Source organism: Macaca fascicularis, chromosome Y (assembly GCF_037993035.2).
Source record: "Macaca fascicularis isolate 582-1 chromosome Y, T2T-MFA8v1.1".
In the NCBI taxonomy this organism is placed as follows: domain Eukaryota; kingdom Metazoa; phylum Chordata; class Mammalia; order Primates; family Cercopithecidae; genus Macaca; species Macaca fascicularis.
The window spans coordinates 1,783,691-1,805,057 of NC_132903.1; the positions used below are offsets into that span (position 1 = coordinate 1,783,691).

Consider the following 21,367-nt stretch of genomic DNA (forward strand, 5'->3'; position numbering starts at 1 on the left):
TCTACATTAGGCATTTCTCCTAATGCTCTCCGGGCCCTACTCCCCACCCCCGACAGGCCCCGGTGTGTGACGTTCCCCTCCCTGTGTCCTACAGGTTCTCATTGTTCAACTCCCACTTACGAGTGAGAATATGCGGTGCTTGGTTTTCTGTTCTTGTGTTAGTTTGCTGAGTGTCTGTCTATATTTCCTCCCACACACAAGCTATTGAGAAGAAAGATCCAGAAGGACACATTCCACCAAAGGAGTCACGGCCACTCTTCGGAACATCATGTCTGGGTTTGCTCACCCAGGCCGTTCCCTGTGGTACCCTGGTGGCAGCCACTATGGTCTTCGGGTGACACGAGTTACAGTTCAGATTGAATGTCTGGTATCAATCACAAACATCTGGGATCAATCACAAACACATTGGCTCTTGAGCGCTGGGCACCTGATTGTATTCCATAACTCCAGCCCGTACCCTGGCAAACGTCAGCTCAACTTGGGGCGTGTTACTTCTTGAACATGAAGCCACCAACTTCTACGACATGAGCGAGGTGACCGGTTCAATGCACCTATCCAAAGCTATTGACAGCTTGTCACTACGCACAATTGATAAGCATGTCAAAACAAAGTGTGCTTCGGTCACGTGGTCTCGCTGAATGGCCGGCAATGACTGACTTCAGTGTTTGAAATTCACAGCACGTAGCAGGGTTTCTATCACAGGGGCGTCCTCATGGATGCGAAAGAATCATTGTTCTTTCTACTGTGGCCTCACCCACCATGTATTTTACTTTATTTTATTTTATTTGAGACGGAGTCTCGCTCTGTCACCAGGCTGGAGTGCAGTGGCGTGATCTTGGCTCACTGCAACCTCCGCCTCCCAGGTTCATGCGATTCTCCTGCCCCAGCCTCCCGAGTAGCTGGGATGACAGGCGCCTGCTACGACACTTGGCTAATTTTGTATTTTCTTAAGTGAAGGCGGGATTTCACCATGTTATCCAGGCTGGTCTTGACCTCCTGACCTCAGGTAATCCTCCCGCCTCGGCCTCCCAAAGTGATGGGATTACAGGCGTGAGCCACTGCACCTGGCCGGAGATGGAGTCTTTAAAGAGGTGACTCAGGTAAAATGAGGTCAGAGGGTGGGTCCTGATCCAATAGGACTGAGGTCCTTATAAGAAGAGGAGATGAGGACACAGACACATACAGAGGGACAACCAAGGGAGGACACAGGGCGATGATGACATCTGCAAGCCCAGGAGAGAGGCCTCAGGAGGAACCAGCCCTGCCCACACCTTCATCTCAGACTTCCAACCTCCAGGACTGTGGGAGAATCGATGTCTGTTGTTTCTAAGCCACCCAGTCTCTGGTATTCTGTGACAGCAGCCTGAAATAGACTAAGACATCTCATAAGAGGAGGAGATGAGGACACAGATACACACAGAGGGATGAGCCTGTGAGGACACAGGGAGAAGACGGCGTCTCCAAGCCCAGGAGAGAGGCCTCAGGAGGGACCAGCCCTGCCCACACCTTCATCTCAGACCTCCGGCCTCCAGGACTGTGGGAGAATCAAGTCTGTTGTTTATAAGCCACCCAATCTACGGTATTCTGTGACAGCAGCCTGAAATGGACTGAGACATCTCATAAGAAGAGGGGATGAGGACATAGACACACACAGAGGGTTGAGCCTGTGAGGACACAGGGAGAAGACGGCATCTACAAGCCCAGGAGAGAGGCCTCAGGAGGAACCAGCCCTGCCCATACACTCATCTCACACGTCCAGCCTCCAGGACTGTGGAAGAATCAAAGTCTGTTGTTTATAAGTCACCCAGTTTATGTTATTCTGTGACAGCAGCCTGAAATGGACTAAGACACCTCATAAGAAGAGGAGATGAGGACACAGACACACACAGAGGGATGACCCTGTGAGGACACAGGGAGAAGACGGTGTCCACGACCCAAGGAGAGAGGCCTCAGGAGGAGTCAGCCCCACCCACATCTTGATCTGGGGCCTCCAGCCTCCAGAACTGTGGGAGAATCAATGTCTGCTGTTTACGCCACTGGGTCCATGGTATTTTATTACGGCAGCCCCGGCAAAGCAATGTTCTCTCCTTTAAGAGGTCAGTCGAAGGTACGAATTATGAAAAAGGGGCATATTTGGAAAGAGTCAGTGCCATCAACAAGGAAGTTTCCAGAAAGCTCAGAGACGGCATCTGTTAGCACTGTCACTGTCCTCTGCAGAGTAATCAAGCAGAAATGAAACGTGGCTCAGGTGAACGCCTGTCATCAATATTCATTTTCCATAATCAAACCGCTGAAGCAAAGGAGGAGAACAGGAAAAGAAAAGCAGTGGGGGTTGAATTGTACGTCTCAAAAAAACTAGGGGGAACTGGCTGGGCGCGGTGGCTCACGCCTGTCATCCCAGCACTTTGGGAGGCCGAGGCGGGTGGATCACGAGTTCAGGAGATGGAGACCATCCTGGCCAACATGGTGAACCCCCGTCTCTACTAAAAATACAAAAATTAGCCGGGCGTGGCGACGCGTCCCTGTAGTCCCAGCTACTCAGGAGGCTGAGGCAGGAGAATCGCTTGAACCCAGGAGGCGGAGGTTGCAGTGAGCCGAGATCACACCACTGCACTCCAGCCTGGGCAACAGAGCAAGACTCCGTCTCAAAAAACTAAACTAAACTAAAGTAAACGAAAATAAACAAATAAAAAATGGTAGAGCCGGCTCTGAGCTGGCTTGGGTCTCAAGGCCTTTGCCTCTGAAGTTCCTTGATCTGCTTTGCAATCTGTATTACTTTCCTGGCACATTGTCTAAACAAGACACATACAGAGGGACAACCAAGGGAGGACACAGGGCGATGATGACATCTGCAAGCCCAGGAGCACAGACTGGATGGTTCAAAGTCACAGAAATTCCTCCAGTGAATGGATGGCTTCTGGAGACCAGAAGTCTGAAATTCAGGAGGGGACACGGCCGTGCTCTCTCTGGACGGTCTTCTAGGGGAGGATCCTTCCTGCCTCTCCCAGCTCCCGGGGGCTCCAGGTGTCCCTGGGCTTGTGGCCGCATCACTCCAGTCTCTGCCTCTGTCTCCACGTGGCCTTCTCCTCTGTGTCTGTGTCTCCTCTTCTATGTCTTACAAGGGCACCTGCCATTGCATTTACGGCCCTTCTTATATGTAGAATGGGGTCAGAATAGTTAACATTACGTGTTAACTTGACTGGATCATGGGGCGCCTAGATCTTTGATTGAATGTTACTCTAGGGTATCTGTGAGGGTGGAGGGGACGGTCCTTCCTGCCTCTCCCAGCCCCTGGGGGCTCCAGACATCCCTGGGTTTGTGACTGCATCACTCCAGTTTCTGCCTCCATCTCCATGTGGCCTTCTCTGTATCTCTGCCTCCAAATTTTACTTTTTTTTTTTTTTTTTGAGACAGAGTTTCACTCTTGTTGCCCAGGCTGGAGTGCAGTGGTGTGGTCTCAGGTCACCACAACCTCAACCTTCTGGATTCAAGCAATTCTCCTGCCTCAGCCTCCCGAGTAGCTGGGATTACAGGCGCGCACCACCACGCCCAGCTAATTTTTTGTATTTTTTAGTAGAGACGGGGTTTCATCAAATTGGTCAGGCTGGTCTCGAACTCCTGACCTCAGGTGATGCGCCCACCTTGGCCTCCCAAAGTGCTGGGATGACAGGCGTGAGCCACCGCGGCCGGCCATTTTCTACTTCTTGTAAGGCCACCCATCATCTTGGATTAAGGTCCATCCTAGTGATCTCATGTTCACTTAATTCCATCTACAAAGACCCTATTTCTAAATTAGGTCCCAGTTATAGTATGTGGAGTTAGGATGTGGACATAACTGTTCAGATAAGAGTTAATGGCGGTCAGGTGCAGTGGCTCAGGCCTATAATCCCAGCATTTGGGAGGCCAAGGCAGGCAGATCACTTGAGGTCAGGAGTTTGATTCCAGCCTGGCCAACATGGTGAAGCCCCGTTTCTACTAAAAATACAAAAATCAGCTGCGTGTGGTGGTGCGTGCCTGTGATCCCAGCTACTCGGGAGGCTGAGGTGGGAGAATCATTGGAACCCGGGAGGCAGAGGTTGCAGGGGGACGAGATGGCACCACTGCACTCCAGCCTGGGCAACAGAGAGAGACTTGTCTCTTTCCGAAAATAAAATAAAATAAGAGGGAATGGCCTAGGAGCAATACCATCACAGTTTTTCTTTAATATCTAAGTGTTTTTATAGGAATGAAAACTCTCTTGTTAATTGCACTTGGTGATATATGCTTCCTCAGCTTTCTTAGGTGATAATGAGGCTCAATTCTTATCAACTCTGCATGAATCTGCTTTGTAGCATCTAAATTGTTTAGGAAGTAGCTGTCATTTCTGTTGGGTGGGGTTGTTGTGGATGTGATGTGCTTATCTTCATTATTTAAAATAGAGATCACGGCCGGGCATGGTGGCTCACGCCTGTAATCCACGCACTTTGGGAGGCCGACACGGGAGGCTCCTGAGGTCAGGAGTTCGAGACCAGCCTGGCCAACGTAGCGAAATCCTGTCTCTACTAAAAATACAAAAATTAACCGGACGTGGTGGTGCGCGCCTGTAGTCCCAACTACTTTGGAGGCTGAGGCAGGACAATCACTTGAACCCGGGAGGCGGAGGTTGCAGTGAGCCGAGATCGCACCACTGCGCTCCAGCCTGGGGGACAGAGTGAGACTCCATGTCAAGAAAACATGGATAAATAAAACAGAGATTGCTCTGATAAACAGTATGAACCCCAAAGCGCGCTCTCCGAATAACAGACGGGCGGCTCCGCCAGTGCTGTGCGAGGAAGGGGTGCTCCTGCGTGTCTTCGGTGAGCAGCAACACCTGCCAAGGAGGTCACATTTCCCAGGTTCTCCATCCCATGCCTTGCCTTGCTCAGTGAGTCACGTCTGCAGCAAGTGCTGCTGGCTGTGCCAAGACTCCTCGTTCCCTCCTCCCTGCTGCCAGGCCCTCCTGTACGGCAGGCACCACACACAGAAGTGGAGCCCCGAGTGGGCGTCACAGAAGCCTGGCCCCCAACGTGCCCAGCCCAGCCTGAGGCCTGGGGTTAGGGCAGCCGGTCACGGCAGGGCTGTTCTTGCCAGTGGGTTCCAGGCCAATCCTTCAGCATGGAGCCCGAGGCGGGAGGGCTACACGGTCCTACAGAGAGTCCTGAGCTGAGAAGAAGCCTGAGAAACACGCATGTCTTCCTCTGGGTGCTGTCACGCATAGGTGTGAAAACAGGAAACGCCCCAGCCAGCACACACACCTCACCTGTGCACACTGGCACGCACACAACTCACCTGTGCACACGGGCACTCATGCACCTCACCTGTGCACACTGGCATGCACCTCACCTGTGCACACCGGCACACAGCTCACTTGTGCACACAGACCTTACCTGTGTACACGGGCACACACACACCTTACTTGTGCACACCAGCACACACTCACCTCACCTGTGTACATGGGCACACACACCTCACCTGTGCACACGGGCATGAACGCACCTCACCTGTGCATATTGGTACATACCTCACCTGTGCACAGGGGTACACACACCTGACCTGTACACACGGGCACGCACATACTTCACCTGTACACACGGGCACGCACACCTCACCTGTGCACACGGGCATGAACGCACCTCACCTGTGCATATTGGTACACACTTCACCTGTGCACAGGGGTACACACACCTCATCTGTGCACATGGGCACACACACCTCACCTGTACACACGAGCATGCGCACCTCACCTGTACACACAGGCATGCACACCTCACCTGTACACACAGGGTACACAACCCTGACCTGTACACACGGGCATGTGCACCTCACCTGTGCACACGGGCACACACACTTCACCTGTGCACACGGGCACACACACCTCACCTGTACACAAGGGCATGCACACCTCACCTGTACACACGGGCATGCACACCTCACCTGTGCACACGGGCACGCACTCCTCACCTGTACACACGGGCACACACACCTGACCTGTACACACGGGCATGCACACCTCACCTGTACACACGGGCATGCACTCCTCACCTGTACACACAGGCACACACACCTGACCTGTGCACACAGGCATGCGCACCTCACCTGTACACACGGGCACACACACCTCACCTGTACATACGGGCACACACACTTCACCTGTGCACACGGGCACGCACACCTCACCTGTACACATGGGCACGCACACCTCACCTGTACACACGGGCACACACACTTCACCTGCGCACACAGGCATGGACACCTCACCTGTGCACACTGGCATGCACACCTCACCTGTACACAGGGGTACACACACCTGACCTGTACACACGGGCATGCACACCTCACCTGTAAACAGGGGTACACACACCTGACCTGTACACACAGGCATGCACACCTCACCTGTGCACACGGGCACACGCACATGCCCTTGCTTCTTCAGAGCAGTAGGAAGGAGAAGCAGCCCCTCCTGGCCACAGGCCCTGCTCTCCATGCCACCCTCTCACCTGCCCTTCCCTGCAGAGCCCGGGCCTTCCTCAGCTGCCCAGAGAGGACGAAGTTCTGGCCAGCCACGCTTCTTCCCTCCCACGACCAGCAGGGTTCACACTTTATGCAGGATCCCATCGAGGCCGTCTCCCTCATCCGACACCCTTCAGCAGAGAGGCTCACAGGCGCAAGAGCTCAATCTGACAAAACAGATGGGCCAAGGTATCCTAGGAGGCTCCCACGGCCCTCCCCTTCCTTCCATCCTGCCCCTCACTGTGCAGGGAAATGAAAACCGTTAGGAGCCGGCAGGGCCTGTGCCCCTGGGCTCACCTCCTCGCAGTCCTGAGGGCACTCCAGGGCCGGGAGATGGGGAGGGCGCCCACCCTGCTGTACATTCCAGAGGCTGGCCCCAAAATCTGATGCTGGCATGGCCAAGCAGCCAGGTCTTTCCGACCGTGGCATTAACACTTTGTGACCTTCGGGCTGCAGAGAAATTCAAAGGCAAGTCCTACTGTGTGCTCTGACTGTCTCCGTCTCCAAATTCCTACATGGAAATCCTCATCCCCAGTGAGATGGTGTTAGGAGGTGAGGCCCTTGGGAGGTGATGAGGTCACGATGGTGGAGACTCAAGAAAGGAATCAGTGCCCTTATAAAAGGGACTCCAGAGAGCTCCTCGCCCCTTCCGCTGCCTGACGACACAGTGAGAAGGTGCCACCTGTGAACCAGGAAGTGGGTTCTCGCCAGACCCTGGCACACTTTGATCTTGGACTTCAGCCTCCAGAACCGTGAAACATAAATGTGTGTTGTTTATAAGCCACCCAGACTATGGAATTTTTTTTTCTTTTTTGAGATGGAGTTTTGCTGTTGTGGCTCAGGCTGGAGTGCAGTGCCGCAATCTTGGCTTACCACAACCTCCGCCTCCCGAGTTCAAGCGATTCTCCTTCCTCAGCCTCCCAAGTAGCTGGGATTACAGGCGCCTGCCACCACGCCTGGCTAATTTTGTATTTTTAGCAGAAACAGGGTTTTACCATGTCGGCCAGGCTGGTCTCCTGACCTCAGGTGATCCACCCGCCTCGGCCTCCCAAACTGCTGGGATTACAGGTGTGAGCCACCGCGCTCGGGCGGGGTTAGGAGAAATTCACAAGAGAGACCTGTTGATGGACAGACAGTACACTGCGTGTCTCAACAGGAGTCCACACCAATGCCGCCTGCAGATGTAGTGCCTGACATTCCCATGGGGGGCACAACGGAAGGTTTAAATATATCTGTTATCCTTTTCTATGTCTGACCTCTGTGTTTCTTGTCCCTTCTAAAAACTAAAATAACAATACAATGGCACATTGCTAAGTCTACCAAGGACAGCAAATGGCTGGGGATGTACGTATCCCAGAGCACTGCGCCCAGAGCCCCAGTGCACAGCGGACGCAGGGAGCACTGTCCCCAGAGCACCAGTGTCCAGCAGACGCAGGGAGCACTGTCCCCAGAGCACCAGTGTCCAGCAGACGCAGGGAGCACTGTCCCCAGAGCACCAGTGTCCAGCAGACGCAGGGAGCACTGTCCCCAGAGCACCAGTGTCCAGCGGACGCAGGGAGCACTGTCCCCAGAGCACCAGTGTCCAGCGGACGCAGGGAGCACTGTCCCCAGAGCACCAGTGTCCAGCGGACGCAGGGAGCACTGTCCCCAGAGCACCAGTGTCCAGCGGACGCAGGGAGCACTGTCCCCAGAGCACCAGTGTCCAGCGGACGCAGGGAGCACTGTCCCCAGAGCACCAGTGTGCAGCGGACGCAGGGAGCACTGTCCCCAGAGCACCAGTGTGCAGCGGACGCAGGGAGCACTGTCCCCAGAGCACCAGTGTGCAGCGGACGCAGGGAGCACTGTCCCCAGAGCACCAGTGTGCAGCGGACGCAGGGAGCACTGTCCCCAGAGCACCAGTGCTCAGCGGACGCAGGGAGCACTGTCCCCAGAGCACCAGTGTCCAGCAGACGCAGGGAGCACTGTCCCCAGAGCACCAGTGTCCAGCAGACGCAGGGAGCACTGTCCACGCTCCCAGAGCACCAGTGCACAGCAGACGCAGGGAGCACTGTCCCCAGAGCACCAGTGTCCAGCAGACGCAGGGAGCACTCTCCCCAGAGCACCAGTGTCCAGCAGACGCAGGGAGCACTGTCCCCAGAGCACCAGTGTCCAGCAGACGCAGGGAGCACTGTCCACGCTCCCAGAGCACCAGTGCACAGCAGACGCAGGGAGCACTGTCCCCAGAGCACCAGTGTCCAGCAGACGCAGGGCGCACCATGCCCCACAGACAGAGGGAGATGAGTAACCTTTAACCCACCTGGGATGCTGTTATGATTATTCACAGGGTGCACCCACCTGCTCTGAAGGTCGTCCATGTTCAGCTCAGCGACGTAATGGGTGGCGGAGGAGACGGTGACCACCCTCGCACTGTGGCCAGGGGACCCGGACTCTCTCAGCGTATCCAGGAGAAGGTTGGTCAGCAGGAAGTGCCCCAGGTAGTTCAGGCCGAAATGTTCTTCGAATCCATCTCTGGTTTTCCTCTGAGGGACCATCATCACCCCAGCTGGACAAAAGAGAATATCAGAAGGAGTTAGATTGGGGAAGACAGTGGAGCAATCTCACAAACGGACTCCTGGGATGTGCAAATGGCCCAGGACATTGGAGGGTGGGGTGTAGAGCTGGCGGCCATGTCTTCCTCCTGCTTTAGGTGTGGTGGGGAAGATTCTAGAAGATCACTGACGTCCCTTCCTGCCTTCTGTCTCTGCACCTCTGTGCCTTGACTTTAAAAACAACCACAAGCGGGGTGCGGTGGCTCATGCCTGTCATCCCAGCACTTCGGGAGGCCGAGGCGGGTGGATCACCTGAGGTCAGGAGTTCAAGACCATCCTGGCCAACATGGTGAAACCCTGTCTCTACCAAAAAAATACAAAATTAGCCAAGCATCGTGGCAAGTGCCTGTAATCCCAGCTACTTGAGAGGCCGAGGCAGGAGAATGGCTTGAACCCGGGAGGTGGAGGTTACAGTGAGCAGAGATCACGCCACTGCACTCTAGCCTGGCGACAGAGCGAGACTCTGTCTCAAAAAAAAAATAAAGAAAAATAATAACCATAATGATAACACAGCAACATACACAAGAGAGTGAGAATCTTCCAAGTCACCAAAGGGGGTCCACTGGACAATTAATTATTCTGGGTGGCCGGATGCAGTGGCTTGTACATGTAATCCCAGTCTTTGGGTAGGTGAGTAGGGCAGATCGCTTGAGGTCAGGAGTTTGAGATCAGCCTGGGCACCGCAGTGAAACCCTACCTTTACCAAAAATAAAAAAAATTAGCTGGGTGTGGTGGTGCGTGCCTGGAGTCCCAGCTACTTGGGGAGGCTGAGGCGGGAGGACTGCTTGAGGCCAAAAGGCGGAGGTTGCAGTGAGCTGAGATAGTGCCATTGCACCCCAGCCTGGGCAACAGAGATCCTGTCTCCCTTCCTGGGCCCCCCACAAAAGAATTCTGGACAAGAATAGCTGCTATGGCACCCCCTCTTCACTTGAGTGTCCCACAAACAAATTGCTCAGATGTCCTTTGAGAAATGCTGACCTCAGTATAAACATGGCCTGTCCTCACCCCTAGACCACAGGGCAGCCCTGTCGGTCACAATTCTATAAACATCATCATCACTGCAGGTTCTGTGCTTGACACGTTCTATCTCCCAGGCACAGAACACCCCCACCCTGTCAGGCCAAGCCCAGCTGAGTGCCTGCTCCCAAGTCCTTGCTGTGGGGGCCTGACCTCAAACGTCACTTGTCCCAGAAACACACACGAACTATATCACCTTGTACTTAGAGCAGACCAGCTCGCTTGGGTATTAATGCCAATGTGTATATGTATTTATACGTACATGGATAATGTAGATGTGTATACACAGGCATGTTATATATGTACCTGGAATTCTGTGTGTATCTACACGTAAACTGTACATGCAAATACAGGCACATATATTCATATACATATATATGCATATGTATTTGTGTATGTGTTTATATAGGTATACACTTGGGTATATAACTGCATATATGCACAATTCAAAGATATATACATATAGAGTTGTTAGCATATACATATATGTGTTCACGTCTTTACATGCAGATGTGAATTTTCAAATGCCTATAAATTTGTGCACATTTTATTTTACATACGTTGTATGCACAAGTGCATATGAGCTTGCATGTGTCCACATTTATTCCCATGTGTATACAGGTACATACACATTTACATCTTTGCATGTGTATCTGCATATAGTGTATGTATATATTACATGCTTCTATTTGGAGTTGTATGATCGCAAGTATTTGCATATGCTCATATACCTACATACACACGTTTGTCATTATTTGTACACTGGAACGTCTACATGTATTGCGTGGATGAACATGCACGTTGATTGATCTGTGGAATCCCAGTTTTTGCATTTGTGAACACATTTGCATTTGCAAATGCATTTGAGGTGTATGATTAATATACACACACACAAATCCATTTGCATACGGACACGTGTTTGTGTTCAAAGATGTATTTCAATATGGAGCTATATTGATATTTGTAGATCTGTTTCTCTATTTGTATATCTATGTGTTTGCATCTGCATGTGTACATATTTTTCTATGCATAGGCATTTGTATATGTGCTTGTGTTTGTGTGTATTTTACATGGTGCTATCTTTACATATATGTAGGTCTAGTATTTCTCTAAGTATTTGTATATGTACATCTGCATAGTGTACATCTTCTATGCATATACATTTGTATATGTGCTTGTGTTTGTGTATTTCATATGGAGCTATCTATACATATATGCAGGTCTAGTATTTCTCTATGTGTTTGTATATGTAGAGGTGTATCTCCAGGTGTATGCATTTTTTGAGGTGTATGCATTTTTTGAGGTATATGCATTTGTGTATGTGCTTGCTTTTGTGTGTATTGTAATATCCGTACGAATTTGTGCCTCTGTACATGGACCCATTTCCCTATGAATTCTCTGATGTGTGTGCATTTGTGTACATGCCTGTGTTTGTGCACACAATCTTTCCAGTTGTATTTTACGAACACTTAAAACCAAAGCTGGCTCCTCCCAGACTCAGCATTCCCAAGAACCAAGCAGGAGCCACGTGGCCTTATCCACCCAACTTTGGAAGACCTACCGAGCTGCCACCGCTGCCCCATTCTAGGAATTACAAGACAGTTAATGAGGACAGCCGAGATTCAAGAGAGGGAGCAGGGACTCCAGCTCCCAGAGAGACGAGTGTGAAAAGAATTTGCAGGCCTGTTTTACAGCCTCTGGAACCCGCCTTTCAAAACTTTGGATGCACGGTCCGCACTGGATGCTCCATGGCACGGAGGGCCCACGACAGACGCAGCAGGGGGTCCCACGGCTTTACACGTCCCTGGCCCCAGTGGAGGCTGGACAACTGTGAGGTCCTTGAGGAAAAACCAACGTCTGATTCTGGCTGTAGCCTCCACAGTGCAAGTATAGCGCTTTGGGTACAGCGAGGGGAAAATAAAAAATAAACGTGGATGGAAGTGGATTGCTGCTTTGGGAAGGTGAAGCCAGCTGGACTTCCTGGGTCCAGTGGGGACTTGGAGAACTTTTCTGTCCAGCTAAAGGATTGTAAATGCACCAATCAGCGCTCTGTAAAATGGACCAATCAGCGCTCTGTAAAACGGACCAATCAGCGCTCTGTAAAATGGACCAATCAGCGCTCTGTAAAATGGACCAATCATCAGCGGGATGCGGGCGGCGTCAAATAAGGGAATACAAGACGACCACCCCAACCGGCAGCGGCAACCCAGGTCGCCTGCCACGGCCTGGAAGCTTTGTTCTTTCCCTCTTCACAATAAATCCTGCTGCTGCTCCGTCTTTGGGTCCGCACTACCTTTATGAGCTGCAGCACTCACGGTGAGGGTCTGCGGCCTCACTCCTGAAGTCAGCCAGACCGAGAGCCCACGAGAAGGAATAAATTCTGGCCCTGCTTTCACAGAGCACGGTGGCAGGGGAGGGGGAGCGCCGTGCCATTCCGGGCCTGTGGCCCGCCGAAATTCTCGGAGAAATGAGCAGACAGTTCAGGTGCCATCCTTGCTTCTCACCTGCACACACCTTCCAGCCAGACGCACGGCTTCTCCCCTCCTACGTGAATATCTAGCTCTCAAAAAAAAAAAAAAAAAAAAAAAAAAACAACTTCCAGCATGTGGAGAACTTATTCCCTGAGCTTCTGCCTGTAAAACATCAGGTGTATAAACCAACCGGGAGGGGTCCGGTATCAATCAATCACAAGACACATGTGGTATTAAACATTCGACACTCCTAGAGTCCTCAAAGCCCATCTAACAAAACACCTCTGAGAAGCATGTCAGAGCTCACCTTAGGAGATATCCAGAAAAAAAGCCCGGCCCGGTGGGTCATGCCTGTGATCCTCCCAGCACTTTCGGAGGGCAAAGCAGGCAGATCACTTGAGGTCAGGAGTTCGAGACCAGCTTGGCCAACATGGTGAAACCCTGTCTCTACTAAAAATACAAAAAAAAAAAAAAAAAAAACTAGCCGGGCACGATGGCGGGCGCCTGTAATCCCAGCTACTCGGGAGGCTGAGGCAGGAGAATCACTTGAACCTGGGAGGCAGAGGTTGCAGTGAGCCGAGATCACACCAATGCACTCCAGCCTGGGCGACCGAATGAGACTCTGTCTCAAAAACAAACAAACAAAAACCAACAACAAAAAAAACAAAAACACCAGAATAGGTTGCTGTGGGTGGACGGGAAGCTTTGCATTTTGATGAACTATAAACATCTTTCACAATGCCATTTTCCTCATATTTTATTTGATGTGAAGGATCTGGAGACACACAGCTCAATCTGTGCCTGAAGTGTCATAAATTCCCAGCTTAGGAGAGACGAGCTCATCGTGAACACCTGGCTTATGCATGCCTCATTTTGAAAGGCAGCTTCGGGGGGCTATAAAGCAGGCCTGAAAATTCTTTTGACAGTCGTCTCTTTGGGAGCTGGAGTGTATGCCCCCTCCCTTGAATCTCGGTCATGCTCATTAACTTTCTTGTTAATTCTTTCGTAGACTGCCACAGTGGTGTAAACACTGTATGACTTCCAAAGTTGGGTCAATAAGGTCACGTGCCCCCTGCTTGGTTCTTGGGAATGCTGAGTCTGGGAGGAGCCAGCTTTGGTTTAAGAAGCCTGAGCACCTTCAGCCTGACACGCTGGAGAGGACACAGGTACCTGTTCTTGTTGGCCCTCCCAGCTGAGCCCAGGTGACAGGCTGTACCAGCTTCCTACCACCAGAGAAAGCCATCCTGGACATCCAACCCGGTCAAGCCTTCAGATAAAGTCAGCCCCAGCTGCAGCCTCACAGGACACCCCCAGGCAGAGCTGCCCACATTCCGGTGCCCCCCAAAAAAGTGAATTAGTACAAGCTGTATAGAAAACAGCATGGAGGTTCCTCAAAGAACTAAAAGCAGATCATTCGCTCGATCCAGCAATCCCACTCCAGAGCATCTACCCAAAGGAAAAGAAGTCCTTATATCAAAAAGACGCCTGCAGGCCAGGCATGATGGCTCACGCCTGTTATCCCAGCACTTTGGGAGGCCGAGGCGGGCGGATCGCCTGAGGTCAGGAGTTCCAGACCAGTCTGGGCAACATGGCAAAGCTCATCTCTACTAAAAATACAAAAATTAGCCAGGTGTGGTGGCACGTACCTGTAATCCCAGCTGCTTGGAAGGTTGAGGTAGGAGAATTGCTTGAACCTGGGAGGCGGAGGTTGCAGTGAGCCGAGATCGCACCACTGCACTCCAGCCTGGGTGACAGAGTGAGACTCTATCTCAAAAATAAATTAATTAATTAAACAATCAAACAAAACAAAACAAAACAAAAAACCATGCCTGCACCTGTCTCTTTCTTGCGGCACAACTCACAATTGCAAACAAACGGAATCAACCTAAGTACCATGGAGTACTGGATAAAGAAAATGGAATGGAATACTGCTGAGCCGTCAAAAAGAACGGAATCGTGTCTTTGACAGTGACTTGGATAGAACTGGAGGTTCTTATCCTACATGGAGTCGCTCCAGAACAGAAAAGCAAATACCACACGTTCTCCCTGATAAGTGGGCGCTAAGCTCTGGGTATGCTTCTGGCATGGAAGGGGCATACGGAATAGAGGAATACACATTAGAGCCTGAGGGTGAGGCGGTGAGTGAACCTGTCACCCAGCAAACGGCCATGGTACCCAACAGGTGGTTTTTCATCCCCTGCCTGCCTCCCTCCCCCTACTTTCTAGCAGCCAAAAGTTTCTGCTCTTCCCATCTTTGTGTCCATGAGAACCCGCTGTGTACGTTCCAGGTATAAGTCAGAACATGCAGCGTTTGCTTTTCTGTTTCTGTGCTCGTTCTCAGGATCATGGCTTGCAGCTCTGAGCAAATTCTTGGTGACAACAGCATTGCTGGGGAAGGGATCCTTCCCAAGAGCAGAGGGGACAGTGCTGCTGTGCAGGCAGGTGATGACCTGTGCCCCAGAGGGATCCGAGCCGTGCGAGGGGCTCGCCTGGCGGGTAAGCTGTGTGCGCGCATTCCTTGCACCGTGGGGAACGCACCAGGCACGCGCAGGGGCCCTGGATGCTGGTAATTCATCATTAGTGAGCTGCTGAGAGTAATATTACATTTATTTCTATTTTATTATTACTATTACTTTTTTTTTTTTTTTGAGGTAGACTCTTGCTCTGTCGCCCAGACTGGAGTGCAATGGTGTGATCTCGGCTCACTGCAACCTCCGCCTCCTGGGTTCAAGTCATTCTCCTGCCACAGCCAAGTACTTGTGATTACAGGTGCCTGCCCTGATGTGCAGCTACCTTTTGTAGTTTTACTAGAGACAGGGTTTCACCATGTTGGCCAGGCTGCTCTTGAACTTCTAACCTCAAGTGATCCTCCCGCCTCGGCCTCCCAAAGTGCTGGAACTACGGGTGTGAGCCACTGCACCCAGCCCGACTATTATTATTATTTTGGAGACAGAGTCTCGCTCTGTCAACCAGGCTGGAGTGCAGTGCATCCGTATTTTATTTTTTATGTCATTTTTTTGAGACAGAGTCTCAATCTGTCACCCAGGCTGGAGTGCAATGGGTTGATCTTGGCTCACTGCAACCTCTGCCTCCTGGGTTCAAGTGATTCTCCTGCCTCAGCCTCCCAAGTAGCTGGGATTACAGGTGTGCACCACAAAGCCCAGCTAATTTTTTTTTTTTAGTAGAGAAGGGGTTTTGTCATGCTGACCAGTCTGGTCTCGAACTCCTGATCCCTAGTGATCCGCCTGCCTCGGCCTCCCAAAGTGCTGGAATTGCGGGTGTGAGCCACCGCGCCCAGCCCCGCACCCATATTTTAAACCACAGTGTCCTGGAGACGTTTCTAGGCAGCACACCCACCTCAAACACTGATATTTACAGAACACAAGCCTGACAGATGCTGAAGGACACATTGTTTTGTTGTTGAGTTCTTTGCCAACGGCTTTAGGTATTAATTTTCCTCTTCCTATGTAAGCAGAGTGGTGCCAGGTAGAGAGATTGGATGGGTGCCTGAGATGCCTGTTAGGAGAGGCCATTATCGTGGCCCAGGAAGAGACAATGGTGCCGCAGAGGAGGGATAGACGGAAGTCAGAAATGCAGAATTGAGTATCTGTTAGACAATCGATGGCAAATTCAAATGCGTGTAGGCTTTTGTATGTGTTTTAAATTTTCCATCATCATATTTTTTTGGCATCAATAAAATTCTATTTATTTATTTTTGTCAAGTAATTTTTTTCTTTTAAATCAAAGAAATGTAGAAAAAAGGTGCACAGGGCTGGGCACGGTGACTCACACCTGTAATCCCAGCACTCTGGGAGGCCGAGGCAGGCGGATCACCTGAGGTCAAGAGTTTCAGACCAGCCTGGCCAACTTGGTGAAATCCCGTCTCTACTAAAAATACAAAATAAAAAAAATTGCTGGGCGTGGTGGCAGGCACCTGTAATCTCAGCTACTTGGGAGGCTGAGACAGGAGAATTGCTGGAACCTGGGAGGTAGAGGTTGCAGCGAGCCGAGATCATGCCACTGCACTCCAACCCCAGCTGACAACAGCGAAACTCCGTCTCAAAAACCATAAAGGTGCAGAGACCATGAGGGAAATCGCAATGGAACCATACAAAGTGGGCACTCTCCCGTGTCACGGAACTGCCTCCCGCATCTGCACCCATAAACCTTCTTTTGACCCAAAATTAATTATCACATTCCCCATTCCCCTAAGGTAACTATGATTCCAATTTCTATTACCATAGATTTAATTTGCCTGTTTTTTCCGGGAGGCGGAGGTTGCAGTGAGAAGAGGTTGTGCCACTGCACTCCAGCCTGGACGACAGAGCAAGGCTCTGTCTCAAAAAAATAAAAAAAAATAATAAAATAAATAAAATAATAATTTGCCTGTTTTTTAAAATTTTTATTATTTTATTTTTTGAATACAGAGTCTCGCTCTGCCGCTAGGCTGGAGTGCAGTGGCACCATCTCAGCTCACTGCAGCCTCCGCCTCCTGGGTTCCAGCGATTCTCCTGCCTCAACCTCCTGAGTAGCTGGGATTACAGGTGCCCGCCACCACACCCAGCTAATTTTTGTATTTTTAGTAGAGATGGGATTTCACTGCGTTGGCCAGGATGGTCTCGAACTCCTGACCTTGTGATCCATCCACATCGGCCTCCCAAAGTGCTGGGATGACAGGCGTGAGCCACCGTGCCTGGCCTGTTTCTTAAAATTTCAACAGTTTTTTTTGAAACCAGTGGTTTTTGGCTACATGGATACATTCTTTTGTGGTGACTTCTGAGATTCTGGTGCACAAGCTTTAATCATCAGTGAATATACTGAGGTTTCACTGTGATTTTTCTAGGAATAAAAAAACCCCGTGGCCACATCAGTGTATCGGGTGCCATCCACATTATGAGCATCCACAGAATCTGTCTCTTCACCAATTCAAAGCTGGAGAATACACAATAAAACTATCATTCATTGATCTGCCAATTGAAAGGTGGAAAATACGCAATAAAACTATCATTCACTGATCGGCCAATTGAAAGGTGGAAAATACGCAATAAAACTATCATTCATTGATCGGCCAATTGAAAGGTGGAAAATACACAATAAAACTATCATTCATTGATCGGCCAATTCAAAGCTGGAGAATACACAATAAAACTATCATTCATTGATCGGCCAATTCAAAGGTGGAAAATACACAATAAAATTATCGTTGATTGATCTGCCAATTCAAAGGTGGAAAATACACAATAAAATTATCGCTCATTGATCTGCCAATTCAAAGGTGGAAAATACACAATAAAATTATCGTTGATTGATCTGCCAATTCAAAGGTGGAAAATACACAATAAAATTATCGCTCATTGATCTGCCAATTCAAAGGTGGAAAATACACAATAAAATTATCGTTCATTGATCTGCCAATTCAAAGGTGGAAAATACACAATAAAATTATCGTTGATTGATCTGCCAGTTCAAAGGTGGAAAATACACAATAAAATTATCGCTCATTGATCTGCCAATTCAAAGGTGGAAAATACACAATAAAATTATTTTCACTGATCTGCCAATTGAAAGGTGGAAAATAAACTGTACAATTATCGTTCATTGATCTGCCAATTGAAAGGTGGAAAATGAACAATGAAACCATCATTCATTGGTCCGTGCCCCCAATGTCATTTTACTGAGGAGTGGACGCTCAGGGTCACAATCACATGTTGTGCCTCAAGCAGTGAACGCAGGTGAGGTGTGTCCTGAACAGGGGAGGAGAAGGGAGAGTTCTCTGCTTGGAGAAGAAAGGAGAGTGGTGGGGATGAAAGGGCAGTCAGAGAGAGAGAGAGAGAGAGAGAGAGAGAAGAGGAGAGAGAGAGGGAGGGCAAAGAAGAGAGGAAGTGAGAAGGAGAGGGGGAAGAGAGACAGAGAAAGAGAGATGGAGAGGGAACAGGGAGAGAGAGGGAGGGCAAACGAGAGGGAGAGAGGAGGAGAGGGAGGACTAGAGGGGGAGACAGAGAGAGACAGAGAAAGAGAAAGACAGGGAGAGAAGGAAGGCAAGGGAGAGAGGAGGAGAGATGGGGGAAGAAGGAGAAAGAGAGTAGGGGGAGAGAGAGGAAGAGAAAGGAGATAGAGAAGGAGAAGAGGGAGGGTGTAAGAGAGGGAAACAGAAAGGGAGGGAGAGAGAAGAAAGGGGAGGGAGAGAAGAAGGGAGAAGGAGGGAGGGAGAGAGGAAGAAAGGCAGAGAGACAGAAGAGGGGAGAAAGAGGGAGAGAGGGAGGGACAGAGAGAGGGAGAGAGGGAGGGACAGAGAGAGGGAGAGAGAGAGGGAGAGAGAGAGGGAGAGAGAGAGGGAGAGAGAGAGGGAGAGAGAGAGGGAGAGAGAGGGAGGGACAGAGAGAGGGAGGGAGAGGGAGGGAGAGGTAGGGAGAGAGAGGGAGAAAAGGAGAGGGGAGAAAGAGGGAGAAAGGGAGGGAGAGAGAGAAGAAAGAGAGGAGAGAGAAGAAGTGAGAGGGAGAGAGAGAGAGAGGGATAAAGGGAGAGAGAGGAGAGAGAAGGGGAGAGAGAGAGGGAGGGAGAGAGAGAGGGAGAGAGGGAGGGACAGAGAGAGGGAGAGAGGGAGGGACAGAGAGAGGGAGAGAGAGGGAGAGAGAGGGAGAGAGAGGGAGAGAGAGGGAGGGAGAGAGAGGGAGGGAGAGAGAGGGAGAGAGAGGGAGAAAAGGAGGGAGAGAGAGAAGAAAGAGAGGAGAGAGAAGAAGTGAGAGAGGGAGGGAGAGAGAGAGGGATAAAGGGAGAGAGAGGAGAGAGAAGGGGAGAGAGAGAGGGAGGGAGAAGAGAAATCAAGAGCAAAATAGAAGAGGGTACAGGGGTGGGTTGAGGAGAGAGACAGAGAGAAAAAGCAAAAGGGAGAGGAAAACCCAGACAGTGAAGAGGTAGAGAGAGAGAATGACAGAGAGACAGGGGGAGAAGGAGGAGAGAGAGACAGAGAGTTACAGAGAGACAGAGAGTTACAGAGAGACAGAGAGAGAGAGAGAGACAGAGAGAGAGGAGAAAAGCATTTGAGTAACTGAAAAACCACTGCTTCTCAACCCACTTCCTAGAATCTCGGGAGCGCCGTGGGAAGGATGGAGCCAGTCCAGGGAGGCGATGGGACGGACGCCCTGGACATGCAGCCTTCTCTGGCAGGGAACAGCCTCCAACAGCCTGCCACCGAGTCACAGCAGACCACATCCCATGCTGCCGCCAACACCAACACTAGAATAACATCCAAATGCCACGTGCTCACAGGAGGCGCCACCGGGAGAGGCAGAGGAAGCCACTACAGAACAGAAAGCTACTCCATCCATCCACAGGAGAGCAGCTCTGGAAGAGAAGCAAACGGAAGGCACACAGAACAACTGGTCTACACCTATGCAGACTCCACGATCCGCTGACGATTGCATGAGCCGTGAGGCGACACTTTCCGTCTTCCCAGGAGGGAGACCAGATGACTGCGGAGCCCAATTCACACAGAAAATGCCAGGTGCCCACAAAGACAGGAGATGGCTGCTCAGGTGTCTGCCCACCAGAAAGTGGGTCCTCAGTGAGGGCCGCCTCCATTGCACCTCAGTCTGCTGTTGATACAAAACTGCACACCTGGGCCCCCCCGAATGAATCTTCCTTACCTCTCATGGGTCTTCTAGGTGCCCTGTGCCCATTTGCTCATTTCAATGAACTCATTGGAATTCATTCATTCGATTTCATTCACTCGATTTCATTCATTCGATTTCATTCATTCACTCACTTGCATCATTTGAATTCATTCATTCCTTTGAATTCATTCATTCATTCCTTTGAATTCATTCCTTTGCATTCATTCGTTCCTTTGAATTCATTTGTTCATTCATTTGAATTCATTCACTCATTGGAATTCATTCATTCCTTTGAATGTATTCATTCTGTCATTTGAATTCATTCATACCTTTGAATTCATTTGTTCCTCTGAATTCATTTGTTCATTCATTTGAATTCATTCGCTCATTTGAATTCATTCATTCATTCCTTTGCATTTATTCATTCAGTCCTTTGAATTCATTCATACCTTTGAATTCATTTGTTCCTTTGAATTCATTTGTTCATTCATTTGAATTCATTCATTCAAATTCACTCATATGAAATCATTGATTCATTCCTTTGAATTTTTTCATTCCTTTGAATTAATTAATTCATTCCTTTGAATTCTCTGGTTCCTTTGAATTGATTTGTTCCTTTCAATTCATTTGTTCATTTATTTGGATTCATTCATTCATCAGAATTCATTCATTTGAATTCATTTGTTCATTCCTTTGAATTCATTCATCATTTGCCTTCAGTCATTCCTCTGAATTCATTCATTCATTTGAATTATTTCAGTCCTTCAAATTCATTCATTCATTCAAATGGGTAAATGAACTGTACCAAAAACCAGAGTCTGTAGGTCTCTGGCCAGGCAAAAATCATTGTTATTTTTCAGGGTCACCCTGTACCATGGACGTATTTCTTTAGTGGTAGGGAAAATAACGCTTAGTAATTCTTTATCTCAGAAAGAAATTCATCCATTACAGTTATGGGAAGATGTCTGACAAGGATAAATCTATAAATCCACTGCAGTTGTTAAAAATCTGTCAATTTTCAGACATGGGGATGGGAAGCTACATAAATACAATTTTACAGTGAATAAACTATACATACTGGCTCTGCAGGAGGTCTGTTATTGATTTATTCTTGTGCTTGATAAATCATCACGTTGCCCCTGGGCTTCCC

The 21,367-nt window shown here is 49.8% G+C and overlaps 1 protein-coding gene across 15 annotated transcripts in view; it reads right to left on the reverse strand.

The window, feature by feature from the left end:
- Window positions 1-21,367, reverse strand: part of LOC102121273 (polyprenol dehydrogenase) — a 389,469-nt gene that overhangs the window by 107,157 nt on the left and 260,945 nt on the right. For all 15 annotated transcript variants that reach the window (XR_010584122.2, XM_074030407.1, XM_074030409.1 and 12 more), the window contains one exon: window positions 8,863-9,070. Coding sequence is in view for 14 of the 15 variants with exons in the window: in XM_074030407.1 (XP_073886508.1) it covers window positions 8,863-9,070 (208 nt within the window). In the remaining variant the exon portion in view is untranslated. The remainder of the gene's footprint in view (window positions 1-8,862; window positions 9,071-21,367) is intronic.